Source organism: Eschrichtius robustus, chromosome 3 (assembly GCF_028021215.1).
Source record: "Eschrichtius robustus isolate mEscRob2 chromosome 3, mEscRob2.pri, whole genome shotgun sequence".
Taxonomy (NCBI): Eukaryota; Metazoa; Chordata; class Mammalia; order Artiodactyla; family Eschrichtiidae; genus Eschrichtius; species Eschrichtius robustus.
Genome location: NC_090826.1, coordinates 187,522,105 through 187,539,801, shown reverse-complemented (window position 1 = coordinate 187,539,801; position 17,697 = coordinate 187,522,105). Strand labels below are relative to the sequence as shown.

Sequence of the window (17,697 nt, the reverse complement as noted above, 5' to 3'; positions counted from 1 at the left end):
TTCATGCTACTGAAAACGTAATATTGTATTAAAACGTTCTAGCAACACAGTGTCCTGTCTAAGAGGATGAACATTCTTTAACATATAATATGTGGAATACAAAATTACAGACTGGCTAATTTTTTTTCCTTATGCACCGTTAGTTCTTATTCTAGCTTATGTTGAATTAATCAACTTGGAATGTATTACAGTCCTAAAATAAGCAGAAAATATAACTTAACTATTTGGTAATTTAAAAAGAATATAGAACTTGAATTTGCCAGTTAACGCTTAAAAACTTTTTCTAGGATGACTTCATGGGTGCTATTTGTGATGGTGTAGGCTTGGGAATGGAGAGTCTCCTGGATTCTGGACTGGAAAAAGCAAAAGAACTTGAGCGTGAACTCCGAAGGCAGAGTCCCCAAGATGAGGTAAGACGAACAAGGGGATGTCCTGTATAGTACCAGCCAGTGTGTAAAGTTGGTTTTTAAAAATAGTTTAACTCAGTCAGTGATTGAGGTTTTTATAAATTTATGTATTTTAGCTTGCGTGGGATTGTTTTTTACTGAAGAGGCTGTTGACGTCATCACTCATGGTGACACTTCCCAAGTTACACCTGAGTCACTGCAGCCCCTTTTGTGGCTAGTGCTTTGCGGGTCCTGCCACGGCTGCGGCTGGTGCCCGCCGGGATTCAGCCTGGGGATAAACTCTGAGCGGACGGAGTGTGTCAGCGACCCCTAGTGGCCACTTTCCGCTTCTCTTTTTCTTCCTCGTCTTTGTTCAGGACTCCGCTCTTCCACTTGAGAATGGAAACTACCATTTATCGATCCACTGTCTTGAACAAGGGGAGCTCACATCAGTTGTCTCGTATCAAGATATAGGACCAAGGGAGATGTGGGTGGCCTCCTGGGACAGGCCTGCCCCTACCTCCTCCAGCTGATTCATGTCAGAGCACAAAGCCAGTGCTGGCTCGCAGGGGGGCTGTGAGGACAGGCTGGATCTCGCCACTGGAGGACCTGCGTGTGTGACCCGGCTCCGTCACCTTCCAGCAGTTGTTTACCGAGTCACTCGGTGTCCTGACCCTGTTTCTTCACCTGTCATGTGTGATAACACCTGTGGCACAGGTTGTGAGCCGTTTACTTATTAAATAACTCCCGGTAGCAGGTACTGGACCAGGTGTTTACACGGAGTAGAGGCGACCCTCACTCACCACCTTGCAGGGGGCGGCGGTTACTGCCGGTCCCATGGCTTCACTGAGCCGGGGCACCTGGTCGCCCTGAGTCGGGGTCTTACGTTCTACCTGCTTGACTCCCACAGTCAGCCTGCCACGTGGAACTCACTGACCACGCACCAGTCTTCTCTGTCGAGAGTTTGTATTAGTGAGTCGGGGATTCGGAAGGTAAAAGTTCAAACCTTGCGACAGTGGCTTTCCGGTTGGTCTGTTCTAGAATCTTGTTGTAACACCTGTTGTTAGAACCACATCTGAAGGAGCTCCCCGGGGACGCTCGGGTTCCTGAGGTCACCCACGTGGGTGGAGATTTACGTACGTGTTGGTGATCTGGGAAAGGCAGTTGCATGGAGGACTGTCGGCTCCCACCCCTCTGGGTGGTTGTTTACAGGAAGGCGGGGAAAGTGAGAGTTCTTTTTTCCTTTTAGGGAAACCTTTGCATTGGTGTATTTCTAGCTCCCTTAGCTGAGGGGAAGCTTCTCGTGTGAGCCGGAGGGTCTCCCCGTCCTTCCGTCAGGTGATGGGGCTTTATCTCTGCCCAGAGCAGCTCAGAGCTGGGAGACACTGAACGCTGAGTTGCTTCCCCAGGTCCTGGGTAGCCTTGAGCAGCCGCCTGAGCCTCGGTTGTACCATTTACAAGGTGAGGACGCACCACGCTCACTTCCTAAAGCTGCTCTGAGCATCCTACGAGAGTAAGAACAGCGCACAGGAAATCCTAACTGTAGACACTCTGCTTGCGCTTTCCTGTCTCACTTTGTGTCTTGTTTTGTTTTTAAAATAAACACATTCCAAAGGAGCTCACATTGCCACTGACTCAAGGTCTGTGGGTCTAATTGTGTCCAGGGGACATGAAGCTGATTTGGGTTCCTTGATGCGGCTCTGCAGGCAGGGCGCTCCGCCAGCGCAGCTGACGCCGGAGCCTGGCTGTGCCCTGCAGCAGTGGCGGCGACATTCATCACTAACACTTCACTTATCGCTGTTTGCAAAGTAGAATTTCTGCTGGCAAGGAGTGCAGAAGGGTGCAGAGTAAGTTAATGAACAGTGCAGGTGGAATAGTGCGTTGTGGGTGTGTTTAACGGGTGGTGAAGCAGGTGCAGGTGTTGGCGCTGGTTTTTTTTTTTTTAATGAATACTTTTTTTTTTGATTTGTATTTTATTTACTTTTGTATACAGCAGGTTCTTATTAGTTATCCATTTTAGACATATTAGTGTATACATGTCAATCCCAATCTCCCAATTCATCCCACCACCACCCCACGCCCCCGCGGCTTTCCCCCCTTGGTGTCCATACGTTTGTTCTCTACATCTGTGTCTCTATTTCTGCCCTGCAAACCGGTTCATCTGTACCATTTTTCTAGATGTCACATATATGCGTTAATATACGATATTTGTTTTTCTCTTTCCGACTGACTTCACTCTGTGTGACAGTCTCTAGGTCCATCCACATCTCTACAAATGACCCAATTTCGTTCCTTTTTATGGCTGAGTAATATTCCATTGTATATATGTACCACATCTTCTGTATCCATTCGTCTGTCGATGGGGGCGCTGGTCTTGCTTTGAGGAGATAAACGGCTAAAGGGTCAGGCCCCTCGTCACAGAATTGATGGGATCTGCATTTCCATGTGGACCTCTGCTCCCACCCCATCCTCTCCGTTCCTTTCTGCAGAAGGCCACAGCTGTGTGCTCACGGCGGGGGTTAATTTATCGTATTCTTAAAAGTTAAACTCATAAGAACCTACAGAAGGAGAACAAAATATCTGAAGAAATACAAAATAGGCTCAGACATAAGGCATTGGAGTTATATTTTCAAGCTGGAGTCAAGGCGGAAAAAACAGAATTTGGGTGGTCTTTTTTTTAACCACAGAGAGGAAATTTGGGTTAGACCCAGGGAAGGGCTCTGTGGGAAAAGCCAGTTACGTGCTTCAGCAGCTCGCGTGGCGGAAATGCTGCAGGATGCGCCTCCAGGACAGAACCAAGCAGCACAAGCAACAGCTTAGAATGGGGGGGAAGGGGGGGAGGGGGGAGGGGGGAGGGGGAGGGGGGGTCCCACCCGGGTTCTGACCTAGGCCTCGGGGTCTGGTTCCGTGTTGTAAAGTGAGGACAGGTGCGTCTGCAGCACGGGGCTGTGGTGGAGAATCAACTGAGCATCAAGTAGTAAAGCACGTGAAAGTGAACTGGCTCAGACAAAGATACGTGCTGTGTGAGCTCGTGTGTGTGTAGAATCTAGAAAGCCCGAGCTCACTGAAACAGAGGTGGGGCGGGGGGGAGTGGGCCGGGGGGCAGGAGGTGGAGACTCGCAGCTGTAAGGTAAACGAGTCCGGGGCCGTGACGTGCACGGTGATGGTTGACAGTACTGCGGTGTATGTTTGAACGCGGCCGAGAGAATAGATCCCGAAAGTTCTCAGGAAACAAAATCGCGTAACTGTGTGAGGCGACAGATATTAACTAGACTTGCAGTGATCGTTTTACAGCACATACAGGTACTGAATCATGCTGTACACCTGGAACTAATACAGTGTCGTATTATCTCAGTTTATCTCAGTGAGACTGGTGAATGCATAGAAAGTTCTGAGAGTGTAATATTTTTCTGGACACATTAGTTATCTACCCCCTTCCAAAGGAAGTTTTGGAAATTTCTTTTCTATGAATATTTAAGTAGACAAATGCTGTTACTACAGCAAACATCAGAGGGTATCCACATTTAATGTAGAATCTGTGTGTGATTTCTTTTTTTAAAAAAAAATTTTAATTAATTAAATAATTAATTTATGGCTGTGTTGGGTCTTCGTCTCTGTGCGAGGGCTTTCTCTAGTTGTGGCAAGCGGGGGCCACTCTTCATCGCGGTGCGCGGGCCTCTCACTATCGCGGCCTCTCTTGTTGCGGAGCACAGGCTCCAGACGCGCAGGCTCAGCAGTTGTGGCTCACGGGCCTAGTTGCTCCGCGGCATGTGGGATCCTCCCAGCCCAGGGCTCGAACCCGTGTCCCCCGCATTGGCAGATGGATTCCCAACCACTGCGCCACCAGGGAAGCCCCTGTGTGTGATTTCTTTAGAAAGAAATTCCACTTATATGATTTAGACACTCCAGTCTCGTGACTGCTAGACGAGAACTCTTTTCGCTGGCAGATCCCATGGAGTTCCAGGGTTTTTATACTTCTAAGTAGTTATTTGTATAACAAAATATTTTAACTTTCTCTATAGGTTACCAAACAGATGAAAGCTAATGCCATAGGATTGATTGAATCCCTTGAAAACCTCTTTGCTGAGTGGAAAACAGTAAGAAAAGCATTAAATTGTTTTTAGGTTTAATTCTGTTTAGTGTACTTCATTTGGTTCCAGCATGGATGTGTTTATTTCAGTTTCTGTCTTTAGCCAATGACTCCTCTGTGCACATTTAGTAGAAGCAGGTACAGTAGCTCTCAAGCTTCTTCCTCTTGGCGTCCTAGCTTACTAGGTTTAGCGATGGATAAAATAGTTGACAGAAATTGAGTAGTAGTCATGTATTTTATCTGTTTCTTCCTGCTACTGGCTTAGTAACTGTCAGCTTCTGCTTGAATAGTCAGCATAGGCTAAAAAAATTGTGTTTAATAATCAATATGCTCAAAGATTTTAAAATACAGGCAAATTAGATAAATTATTTTATTCTCATGTCACAGGTAAATAGAAAAATATTATAAGCTAAGTATATAATCAATGTGTTACAAAGGAGAGAAATTTTTGTGGCTTGGAAATGTTTGTTTAAATAAAATAAACGGGAGATGTAAAGTTGAACTCTTAAAAATTAAATAAATTTATCTTTTATGATACTGGATAATAAATGGTAGGTACTGCTGTTTTATTTCATTCTCATGTAATAGGATATTGGACTTTGATTTTAAGTTATTTTAAAAATTTTATTTCTTTCGAAAACAATAACTGTTAATATTGTATTGTGGTCTGGCTTGTATCAGTAGAAGTGAAGCACTGGTGAGGAAATTAAACTCATTGTCTTTCTTGAAGATAAAATTTTGGCAATTAAAATCATTTTGAATAAGCCTTACTGCCATGTAACCTATTGTATATTTTTTAAACTATGAACTTTATCTACACAGAAAAGCTTCAGAACTCAAGTACAAGAAGAAAATTCTGGATACCAAGATTTGAAGAAGATGCTTAATTTTGCCCCAGAATTCTTGAAGTTAAAACATTGCTTAGAGCAAACTATTCAAATTATTATTTCTGCGCTGAGAGGTATATACTGCAAATGGGATTTACGGTTAATCAGAATTTGACAGTTTGAGGAGTCTCAGACATCTTCTCGTTTCTAGCCTGATTCATTCACTGGGGCCTGCTCAACGCTCCTTCACTGACATTAATTACCTGTAGGAACTTGTGGGATTGAATTCCCACTTAACATCTGTAAGTTCCTCTGCCTCAATTACTGGATCCTAAGAGGCAGTTTGCTTATTTAGCAGATAAACGGAATAATCTTAAGTGGTTTGAAATTGCCTTGAGGGGTCACTTTGGCTTAAAGGACGTCTCGAGTCCATCACAGCACTCACTACGTGGTGAGGAATGCCGAGGGTGACCGCCTTTCCCTTCTCCTTGCACAGGGCGCCGCGGCCACGTAGCACTCCTCCAGGACTGTGTCCAGAGTCTCTGCAGCTCGGCCAGGGGTCTCCACGGCGACCGGGCCCGCCACAGGGAGCTGGAATCTCGAGCCACCTCACTCCTCCTGGGTTTTGAATTTGAAGAAAGACCTGGTTTGTTGGGACCCTGGGAAGCTTGTGATCGGGATCCCAGAGCAGCAGGACGAGAGCAGCGTGAGCCAGACAGGCCCGGCCCCCGGAGGACCCGAGGTGTACCCAAGCGGGTGTATGAGCTCCCGGGCCCGGCCCCGGGGGGCTCAGAGCAGGGCGCGCTGCCCACCCAGGAGGGCGCTGGTCGGGGGTCTCCCGCCGCTGGAGAGCAGAGCGACCGCTTCACAGACCTCTAGTCTGTGGGTGGCCTCCTGTTGGGCGTGGACATATACACGCAGTGGGTCCTGATTTCACATGCCTGCGTGTGCACCCGGAAGTTTCCCAGCAGACCGTTTAAAACAGGTATTTACCATGTTGGAACTTTGTGGCAATAGGATGGAATTAGGAGTTCAAAGCCAAGTGAGCGGCCCTTCCTCTGGTTTTCCATCGCCTTGAATTGGAAGCGTTCATCTTTGACGCTGGCGTGCAGTCTCCGGTTGGCTCACTAGCCTGTCGGTAAAGGGTTTTTGTGCTGATTGTGGTGATTATAAGTTATTTTCCTGTGAGTGGAAACTTTTGTGCCTGTATCTATGCTCCCCTGCAAATAGCAACGATGAGTTTTATGGTGAAACTGCTAGAACAAGTCTAACCAGAGCAGCTTCACTTGCACTGGTAAATCTAAAGCTCTTTTCTTGAAGGATTAACTGGCTGCTATTTTGAATAGTGTGTTCAGGACACAGTTTCCTGTTTCTTTCCAAATTATAAGTAGCTTCCTAAGTATAGTATAGTTTACATTAACAATGCGGCTTGCTGGCATACTAGTTACTTCATTATCTGTTGGGGGCCATATTAGGGGCTGTGCGAGTATCATTTCAACCAATTAAATGCTGCCAGAAGCACACTTGACGGTTGGATGAGGTTGGGAGACCAGAGGCTGGGTCTCTTCTTGATAATCCTTGTTTGATAAACGAGCAATGAGAGTTTGTACGTGATTTGATGAAGATTAAAGATCCTTACTATATCTCACAGCTTAAAAACCCTTTATCTACAATCAGGTAATAAAGATGATATTGTACTTCAGGCATCTTCCATTAAGGAAATAGTTTGACATTTTTGACGGCAGAAATGTATGTAAATTGAAGAGATAACACAGTGACCTTGCTTGGGTGATGTCAAGCATTTCTTGGAGAAGAATTATTTTAACTAACCTGGTCCTTCCCTCTGCCCTTTTCACTCGCAGACACACTGCATGCTTGGCACGGCTGCTGGGAGCCAGCTGTTGGTGCCAGGGCTGAGTGTGATGATTTTCTCATTAGGCAGAGCTTGTTCTGACACAGTGACCAGTATTTATTTACGGTATTAATGAACCGTGTGTTTTCAGGTGCTTTAAAATGGTGCAGTGTAACAAATGTGCTTTTGTTTTCTTTTTTCTTTTATTTTTGGCATTTGAGCTTGTATTCTTTCTGAGGTTCCGTATGTATTTGTCATAGCTGATGCTCTACCAAGTGGCACTTTGATATGAAGTTCTACGAAGAGTAGGTGTACGGACAAGGATCCTCTTTGAAGATCTTCTTAAAGTATTAGTTTGGTGGGTTTTATCTTAATTTTCAGTATTTAATCTTTACTTTTGCTTTCTAAGCTCATGACTTCATTGGTCAGAAACCTTTTTTTTATTGTCTTTGTAAAATTTTGTATATACATGTATTTATACTCTGGCTTGTTACACAATATTTGAACCAAGAGTGGGAAATATATTTGCTATTAGAATCATGTGTGCTAACAAGACACGTTATAATAAAGGAAATGCCTTCAACAGGTCTCGCCTCTTGGTCTCAGTTCTCGCTCCTGTTTGTAAAGTTAGTGTCTGTCATCCTTTCCTATCACCAGTCACAAGACCATTGTCACTGTGCCCACAAGGTCGCCCTCGAGGGGCACCTGCCACGTGTAGACGGTCACCGTTTCAGAGACAGTCTCACTCCTCGCCTGCCTTCCCTACGCCTCTGTCACCCGGCCGGACGCTGGCTCCACTGCCCTTCCTCCATGGAGCCGCCCGTCGGCCCCTTCCTCTCCATCCCCGAGGGCGAAGCTCGGCCAGGAGGCCGCTCGTGACCCACGTCACTCCCCGGGCCCCCTGCTCCGTTGTGCCCAGCGCCCACGTCCAGGAGACTCTCCTTCAGCCTCTGATCTTACCTCCTCGAGTCCTCCTCCCCAAGAACAAGCGATGCCCAGATACGGCGTGTGGTGTTTAGTCCTATAAACACGTCCCATTGTGCCACCCGCTCCGGGCCGCCCAGGGGGCCCATGCGTCCGGCCTCCGGGCTTTGGCCGACTCGGAAAGCATCCCTCCTTCTCTCCACCTCGTCTAGTCCTGCCCGTCTCTCAGATTCTGGAAGACTCTCAGCCATATTAACTGAACGCTGGTGACGTGATGGGCGGGGCCCTGTGACGCTGAGGAGACAGCAGCAGAGGCCCTTCAGGAGGAGGACGACAGGTCACCGCAGCGGTGACGCGCTGTGGCCGGTGCCCCGACGCGACGGGCAGGAGGCTCCCCACCCGAAGGCTGAGACGAGCAAGGTCGGACCCGGGACGGGGGCGGGGCAGCAGAGGGAACTGCATGTGCAAACCTGCAGGACGGCGGGGTTGGGGCGCAGCCGTTGGGGCTGGGCTGAGCGGGGGGCTGAGCGGGGGGCTAGGCCGGGAGCGTCCTCACAAGGACGTCAGGAGAGGCCTGGCCCCTTAGCCAGGCCCTTGCGTGGTTTTAAGCTGGGAGGTGATCTCAAATTTGGATTCTAGGAGCATCCCTCTGTGTGGGGGGTAGAGCGTGGGTTGGAACGGCTGGGAGGTGGTCTCCAGGACGCCTGGACCAGGGTCACGGATGCAGCTGGAGACAGTGAGTGGGTCCTAGAAATGTTCAGGGGGGGGAAAACGGACCAGACTTGGTGACCTGGCGAAGGGAGGACCAGGGAACGGAGGGAAAAGCCTGCTGTCCAGACGTTCGGCCTGAGCAGCCAGGTGGGGTGGGTACCATTGACCGGGGTAGGAAACTCCAGAGGAGGGGGCGTGGGGAGGTGGGCTCGTGCACCACAGCTGCTGTGACAGGTACCACAGCCGGCAGCTGAAACAGCGGGAACTTAGTGTCTCCCAGTCTGGCGGCCAGGGTCCAAGTTCAGGTGTCAGCGGAGTTGCTTCCTCCTGAGGCTGAGAGGGAGGATCTGGTCCAGGCGCCCTGCGCCCCCCTCCCCTCCCCAGGCTTGTGCATGTCTGTCTCCAAATTTCTCCCTTTTATCAGGACAACAGTCATATTGGATTGGGGCCTCCCTTAATCCTCTCACTTTTAACTTGATTATCTCTGTAGGGACCCTCTCTCCAAATAGGGTCACATTCTCAGGTGCTGGAGGTTAGGATTTCAGCATATAAATCGGGGGGTGGGGGACACAGCCCAACCCCTAAGAGGAGCTGTAATGAACTTAGATTTCGATCTGTTGATCTGAGTTCTCTGGACACATCCAAGGCGTGGTGTCCAATAGGAAGTTGAAAATATGAGTCTGAAGCGTGAGAGGGTTTATGGGTCTTTTATATTTTCATGCTGTGGTGTGTCTTTCCCTTTTTCATATAAACCTCATCGCTCCAATCAGTAGGTATGTTACCTGATGGGAGTTTAGTGAATCATTTAATTCTTACAGTGGCTTTATCATGTAAACATAAGCACTCAGCCCCATTTTACAGAAGAATGAACGAAAAATTTTGAGAATTTGAACTATTTGTCCAAAATCACACAGGGAGAAATAATTAGAATTAGGCCTCAGATACAAGTTTATAAACTCCAAATATCACACTTCTTTGTAAATCTCAGTAGATGGAGGGGTAGAGGGAGGAAGAGAGGCTTGGATGATGAATAGAAGGAAGAGTGGATGGTTGGATGGATGGATGGATGGATGGATGGATGGATGGGTGGATGGGTGGATGGGTGGGTGGGTGGATGGATGGATGGATGGATGGTTGGATGGATGGATGGATGGATGGATGGTTGGATGGATGGGTGGGTGGATGGGTGGATGGGTGGATGGGTGGATGGATGGATGGTGGATGGATGGATGGGTGGGTGGATGGATGGGTGGGTGGATGGGTGGATGGGTGGGTGGGTGGATGGGTGGGTGGATGGGTGGGTGGGTGGGTGGATGGATGGGTGGATGGGTGGGTGGATGGATGGATGGATGGGTGGATAGATGGATAATGACAAGAGCTCACGTTTGTTGAGAATTTACTGTGGGCAGTTCCTAAACTAAAGCAGTGTACATGCAGCTGCCCATGTAATCATCAGACAACTCTACGAAGGAGATGCTGTTGTTTTCCTTACAAGCCAAGATGAAGGAAGTGAGGCTTGGGGTGAGGCGTGATTCTCCTGGGGTTATAGTTTTAGGAAGTGGGTGGAGCCTAGGTTAGAACCCAGGCCTGTTTCAGGATTTTTAGTCTCTCTGCTAATTAATGCAGTTCTCTGAGAGTGTACGTGCCACTGCAACATTCAGATCCTCCCTGGTTTCATTTGAGTCTATAATTAGTCAGTACGCATTTTTTTTAAGACTGTAGGTGGGCAGGATGACACCCACCGCTGTGGGAAGCCCCTTCCTCTCTTTGCCCCTCTGAGAGCCGTCTTGCTGCCATTCTGGGTACCATCATGAGGATCATAAACTTTAAGGCATTCACGTTTTAAATGTCTTCTCATTTTTTATCCGCCCTAGCTGTGACATTCTCCCTGGCAAGCTCAGTTTTTTTCAAATCAACTTTTTAATTGAAGCATGACAAATAGATAAAATGCACAAATCACAGGTCCTACAAGAATTTTCACTATGTGAAGACATCAGTGTAGCCACGACCTAGGTAAAGGAGCAGAATATTACAAACACCCAGTGGCCCTCCTCATGCCCGCTCCTGTCATTGCCCCTGAAAGGTGACCCCCTGCCCGACTTGTAACGCCATCGTTAGTTGTGCCTGTTTGAGCCTCATACAGGCGGCGTTACACCTGTGAGTTCCTTAGTGTCTGACTTCTGCTCAGTGTTATGTTTGGACTAGCAGCCGTTCATCCATTTTCACTGCTGTATAGTATTCCCCTGTGTGACCATATCACAACTTAACATATGTGTGGGTAAGTTGCAAGCCGACCACCCACCCCCTCCCACCCGTCTGCCATACCCTTGGGCCTGTAACCTTTCAGTGCCTTCCCCCTGCCATGGCTTTGGCTGTCTGACTGGCTTTGGCTAAGAGGACATTAGCAGGAGTGATACACAGTCTTGGAAAAGTGCTTTGAAGTCGGGGCTTAGTAGCTCTTGTACTGCCGCTGTCACCACGAGACAGGTACATGCAGGCTGGTCCTAGGAGAAGGATGAGAGGCGCGTGAAGCGGAGGCTCCGACCCCCAGGATGCAGTCTAGACCAGCTCATAGATTCATAAGCTAAAAGCAAGTGCTAGTGCTGATGCCACAGAGGCTGTGCGGGCGCCGTGCTCAGCTGACATTGCATTCTTCTGTGCCCCATGCTCTGTCCCGTTGATAGACATCTTATTCCCTGGCTTTGGTTATTACAATAATGGTGACACGGACATTCTTTTTTTTTTTTAATATTTATTTTATTCATTTATTTGGTTGCGCCGGGTTCTTAGTTGTGGCTTGAGGGCTCCTTAGTTGTGGCATGTGCACTCTTAGTTGCGGCATGCATATGGGATCTAGTTTCCTGACCAGGGATCGAACCCGGGTCCCCTGCATTGGGAGCACGGAGTCTCAACCACTGCGTCACCAGGGAAGTCCCAGACATGAACATTCTTGAACCCGTCTTTTGGTGCACACGTCTACAGTTTCCCGAATGGCTCAATATTTTAAAATTGAGGACTTCCCTGGCGGCGCAGTGGTTAAGAATCCACCTGCCAAGGCAGGGGACACGGGTTTGAACCCTAGTCCAGGGAGATCCCACATGCCGCGGAGCAACTAAGGCCGTGCGCCACAACTACTGGGCCTGTGCTCTAGAGCCCGCGAGCCACAACTACTGAGCCTGTACACCTAGAGCCTGTGCTCCACAACAAGAGAAGCCACCGCAATGAGAAGCCCATGCACTGCAATGAAGAGTAGCCCCCGCTCGCCGCAACTAGAGAAAGCCCGCGCGCAGCAGCAAAGACCCAAGGCAGCCAAAAATAAATAAATAAAATAAATAAATATAAATAAAAATTGAAAAGAAGGAAGGTCCTCATGCAATTTCCTTGAACAATTCTGTTATGAAAATATACTATACTCCCCCAAGTAAAAGTAGCATCCGTGTGCCTTTGGTTTCACTCAAGCCTCTAGAAAGGTGAATGTTAATTGCAGACACACAGACAATCCCAGCAGAGGTGGTTAAGCATCGGCTCCTTACCTGTGTGTGCGGCTGCCCGCTCTCCTGCAGACGGGAGGCCTGGTGAGGCTGGTGGGAACAGGAGTTCCCCTGGAGTCCAAGTGGGGCTCCTCTTAGCCCCTACAGGCTCCACCAAGCCCGCCTGGACTTGTGCTCTCCGGGCGGTGCCCTTGTTGGGGCCGTCCAGCTCCCGTGCGGTCCCCTGGCGAGCCTCCAACTCTCCCTCCTCCTGGGAGCGGGGGCCTCCCCGAAGCATCGCTCTTATAGATCCGCAGGGCGAGCTGCGGCCCCGTCATCTATTAGCGTAATACACCATCAGGGCGAGGCGCACGAGAGGGCCCAGCTGGTCCATCTGTGAATTGTGGGATCCAGGAGCTCAGGTCAAGAGCGTAACGCAGATTTCAGGTTGGATTGATGTGGCTGCGAGTGGTATTTTATGATACAAAGTTTACCTCTGATTTAGAAAGTAATTTAATGTGGGTGACAGCTCAGGTTCAGGCTGAGAGGTGGCCGCAGTAGACATCCATACCTCTTGGAAGATGTATTTCAGGAATAAATTACTGCTCTTGATACTTTTATTTCATTTTGCAATATGTCATCAGGGGCGCCAGAAAATTGGCCTGCGAGGAAAGTTTTGCACATAAAGCAAAATGGGCTCATTCTGCTGCTCGCCAGGTAAATAAATGTGGGGCGAGCGTGGCCTCTGGAAGGCTCCATCCGTCGCCATCTGTTTTGGGTGGCTGGAGCTGCGTCCTCAGAGGGCCTTGCTCTTGACCTCGTGTTTAGATAGCAAAGCAGCGGTTGCAATGCACAAATTGTTAACAGTTTCTATAAGACTTTGGACTTCAGGAGAACTGTCGTGTTTAGGCAGAGGAACAGGGTACAGGAAGTCCAACAACACGAACCAATAAGTGGTTCAAATAAATCAGGACCCAAATCAGGGGATGTGTAGCTACCTTTGTTGCTCAGGAGAGAAGAGGCTCTGTTCTGTCCCATGGACGTCCCCGAACAGCTTCTGACTAGACACGGAAAGAATTTTCTGGTGGCTCTCAAAAAGAGTCGTCCACAATGATCAGTATTTAGTACATACTCATCCATTATCTCACATAGTTCTCACAACAGCCTTATGAGTTAGGCTATTATTATTATATCTATCTTAAAGTTGAGAAAAGGAAAGCACAGAGAGGTTGAGTGACTTGCCCAAGGTCACACAGCTGGTAAATGATGAACACAGGTGATCTGGATGCAGCCATTCTGCTCTTCACCACTGAGAGAGGCTCAACCGGGGCTGCACGTCAGCATCACCTGGGGACCTTTTAAAAAATATTAACCCCTGAGCCCTGACTCCCAGAGATTTTGATTTAATTGGCATGGAGTGGGGACGTCTATAAATGGTTTTTTAAAAAAATTTTTATTGAGGTATAGTTGATGTACAATATTACGTAAGTTATAGGTGTACAGTATAGTGATTCAAAATTTTAAAGGTTATACTCTATTTACAGTTATTCCAAAATATCAGCTATATTCCCTGTGTTGTACACTGTATCCTTGTAGCTTATTTTATACATAATAGTTTGTACCTCTTACTCCCCTACCCCTATATTGTCCCTACCTTGCCTCTCCCCACTGGTAACCACTAGTTCTCGTATCTGTGACTCTGCTTGTTTTTTGTTATAGTCACTGGTTTGTTGCATTTTTTAGATTCCACATGTAAGTGGTATCATACAGTATTTGCCTTTCTCTGATTTATTTCACTTAGCATAATGCCCTCCAAGTCCATCCAAGAATACATTTTTAAAGCTTCGTAGATATTTTCCACTGTGCAGGTAAAGATAAGAACCACTAATTCAGTGGTTCTTTCAATAAATGGTCCTTTTTTTCATCACGATATTTTAATGCAACTGCACCAAAAAAGGGCAGAGCTCACTTTTCAATGAGCTCTAGGGACGCAAAGCAGTTAGAGGGCCCTGGGCTAAGGAAGTACCACCTGGGCCGCGGGACCCTCATTGGCCCGATGACACCCCGGGTGAAGTTTTCCTGTACGAGCCTCAGCACCACCGTCGCCGTGGAGACGTCAGGCCAGCGGCCACACAGGCCCTGAAACTCACGGCCCCTTCTCAAAGGAGAAAGGGCTTACTCTTGAACCTCACACCGGCACTTCCCTGGCAGTCCAGTGGTTAGGACTCGCCGCTTCCACGGCAGGGCGCGCAGGTTTGATCCTTAGTCGGGGAACTAAGATCCCACACATGCGCAGCCTGGCTGGAAAAGAAATAATAAACCTCACACCAATCTTTTCAGAAAGATTTAAAAAATTACTCCTTATCTCGAAGGCAGTGGGTACCTTGTTCCAACAGAGATGACTCCGCATTCCTTCCAGTCCTGATGGACGGATCCTGTGCTCTGTCATCTCAGGCAGCTGGGACAGGCTCTTGGGCTGTGCCACCCCTGTGAGGCTCCCTCCCCTCTGGGGCCCCGCCCATCGGCCCCTGCACAGGGAATCTTTTTTTTTTTTTTTCACACACACACACTGTATTTTATTTTTACAAGAGATAAATAGACTGACACCAAGCATTGTACATGGATGACCACAACAAAAGCAACAATGATTGCAATTACCAAACATGAAACACACTCATACTATGTCATAGTATTGACATTTAGTCCAGTAATCCTGCACTGTAACAGCTCCTTTACTTTGCAGTGAAAATTGATTTGTATATTCTTTGCCTCTGAGTCCTTGTGGGATTTTTTTTTTTTTTTAATTCAGACAGAAAGTCACAAAAATTATACTCATCCTCATCAGTTCACTCAGTCCCATGTGATTAATTTTTTTTTTCATCTTCATCTTTTGTTAGCACTTTTATGGGTTCATCAGTTTTTCATTAGAGTTCTGAAAATGCTTATTCATTCAGTTCAGCAGTACAGTCAGTTACCAGAAACCTGTACTTGTCAGAGTCTTTTCCATGAATTTCTTAAAGATGAAACCCTTTTATAGGAACATATTTGCAAAAGCATCAGAGTACACCCAGAACTGTCTGTAAATGACAAAAGACTTAAAAATGACCACAGTTAAAGATTTGATGAAAGTTCATAATAATGCAGTTGACAAGAAAATTAGTTATTTCTGAGATATACATTTTAAGGTAATAACTAGGATTATGACTTATAACATTATACCAGAACATATAAGATTTCTAGAAATTTCGTGTAATGTCTGAAACATGTATATTAACATATTTCCATACAAATAACCCAATGAAAGTTTAGTATTAGTTGTTTTGTTCGTTTGTTTTTTTATACTGCAGGTTCTTATTGGGCATCAATTTTATACACATCAGTGTATACATGTCAATCCCAATCGCCCAATTCAGCACACCCCCATCCCCACCCCACCGCAGTTTTCCCCCCTTGGTGTCCATATGTCCGTTCTCTACATCTGTGTCTCAACTTCTGCCCCTGCGCAGGGAATCTTGTTGCTGCTCCTGGCCTGGCTCTCGTTGGCTGAGGGCTCAAATCTGCACCTCGGGCCAAATGCACGATGGCATACGACCAGCTCATTCACACATCCACTTGGCATTTGCAAAGAGTATCAGGAAACATCCATTCCTCCGAGGGTTTTCCATTTAGTGCAGAACGAGAATACAAATGGACATCCCAATATTGCACATTCTTCGGAGTCTATTAATGTTTCTGATGTAGTTCAAGCACGTGAAATCATCTGAAACTGACACCATGAAACTGTTCAGTGCTAATACAGTTGTAGATGGTTCTGAATAACACTTGATTTTAGCCCAAAGCTTTTGACCCTAATAACATTTAAATGCTGAATGGGACTACAAAATTTATATGTATTATTTTAGAAACTGAAACCAATAAGCTTTTAAAAATGTGATTGAGTAAATCTAAAATGAATCCTAATGTCATAACAGCGAGCTGTTTGTTATACATTTTATATCACAGATCTGTGTATATTGTATCAGATAAGGACAGGCAGATCTGTGTATATTGTATCAGATAAGGACGGGCAGATCTGTGTATATTGTATCAGATAAGGACGGGCAGATCTGTGTATATTGTATCAGATAAGGACGGGCAGATCTGTGTATATTGTATCAGATAAGGACGGGCAGATCTGTGTATATTGTATCAGATAAGGACGGGCAGATCTGTGTATATTGTATCAGATAAGGACGGGGCTGTGGAGAAAATCAAATCGATTAAAGGGGGTGGAAAGTGCTGGCGTGGTGGGAGAGGGGTTGTGCTCTCTGCCAGGTGGTGAAGGAAGGCCTCGCTGGGGTGGAGATGTGTGCGCAGAGACCCCAGGACCTGCCGAAGCTGAGCAAGTCCCGGGGCAGTGAGGGGCCCTGGGGACTCGAGGTTGGGTGAGCCCAGGCGGGGCGGGAGGGAAGAGTGTGGTCCGTTAGGGGAAGGGCAGGGTTTGCGGAGGGAGGAAGGAAGGAAGGAAGGAAGGAGACGGGACGTGGGGAGAGAGCCCCCTGTCCCCGCGCAGCCCCGAGGGGTGGAGAGAGGCCCTTTGGTCTGCTTGCAGGACGGAGAGAGGCCGTGGGAAAGTCACGGTGCCCAGCGCCGGGGCGCTGTCAGCACCAGGAGACGTGTGCTACCGCCACCAGCGCTTGCTTTCCACTGCCCTGCACACGCAGACTCACACGGACACACGGACATGCGCACGCAGACACGCGCGTGCGCACGTGCACACACGCGCAGCTTCCGCTGTGGGTGCCCCATCGCATGGCTGCTCCCCGGGCGGGTCCCCGCCAAGAGCCGTGGGGCAGGGGGGGCCCAGGGCTGCCCGGCCCACCCCCCGCCCACCCCCTGGGGAGCTCCCGGAGCAGCCCTCTGCCCTGCGGCTCGCGGAGGGGCGGGGTCTGCAGACCGGGCTCGCGGGCGGGGGAGGGTCTCATCTGTGAGTTTCTGGGCTCCCTCAGCCCGTGGGGCCTCGGATGCTTCCAAATCCCGTTCCAGAGCAGACCGGGGGGGGCGGGGTGGGGGGGAGGCGGTCCTGGCCCCTCGGCTGAGCAGGGCCTCCGGTTCCCTCCGGGAGTGGCCATGGCAGAGGTGGCCGGCGCTTGGGGGGCGGGGGGAGGCGGGCAGGGTCGTCCTTCTCCTGTGCTCTTTCTGCCCCCATCCCCCCTGCGCGGGGCCGTTGTCTGTCCCCCGAGGGGCGCCCCACGCTCCTTGGCATGTGCGGGGCCTCCATCCTCGGGGAAGTGACTGGGGCCGGGCGTGGACTCAGAGGCCTCTGTTCCCCCGGCTCAGGGCGGTGAGACCGCAGGGTCACCACCCGGGCAGAGCCCTCGGCCACGGGGTCTTTATCTGGATTCACAGGCTTGCGGACAGGCTGGAGAGCACAGCTCCCTTCACACCCAACCAATCA

At 48.5% G+C, this 17,697-nt stretch overlaps 1 protein-coding gene across 8 annotated transcripts in view; it reads left to right on the top strand.

The window, feature by feature from the left end:
- The window catches only part of KIF14 (kinesin family member 14), a 53,679-nt gene extending 46,029 nt beyond the window's left edge, over positions 1-7,650 (top strand). For 6 of the 8 annotated variants that reach the window (XM_068541860.1, XM_068541862.1, XM_068541858.1 and 3 more), the window contains 4 exons: positions 288-410; positions 4,409-4,483; positions 5,299-5,437; positions 5,800-7,650. In XM_068541860.1, coding sequence (XP_068397961.1) covers positions 288-410; positions 4,409-4,483; positions 5,299-5,437; positions 5,800-6,182 — 720 coding nt within the window. In that variant the 3' untranslated portion in view covers positions 6,183-7,650. Of the gene's footprint in view, positions 1-287; positions 411-763; positions 1,067-4,408; positions 4,484-5,298; positions 5,438-5,799 lie in introns of those variants that run through there. The other 2 variants (XM_068541865.1, XM_068541864.1) reach the window with 2 other exon arrangements.
- Positions 7,651-17,697: the final 10,047 nt, after the last annotated feature.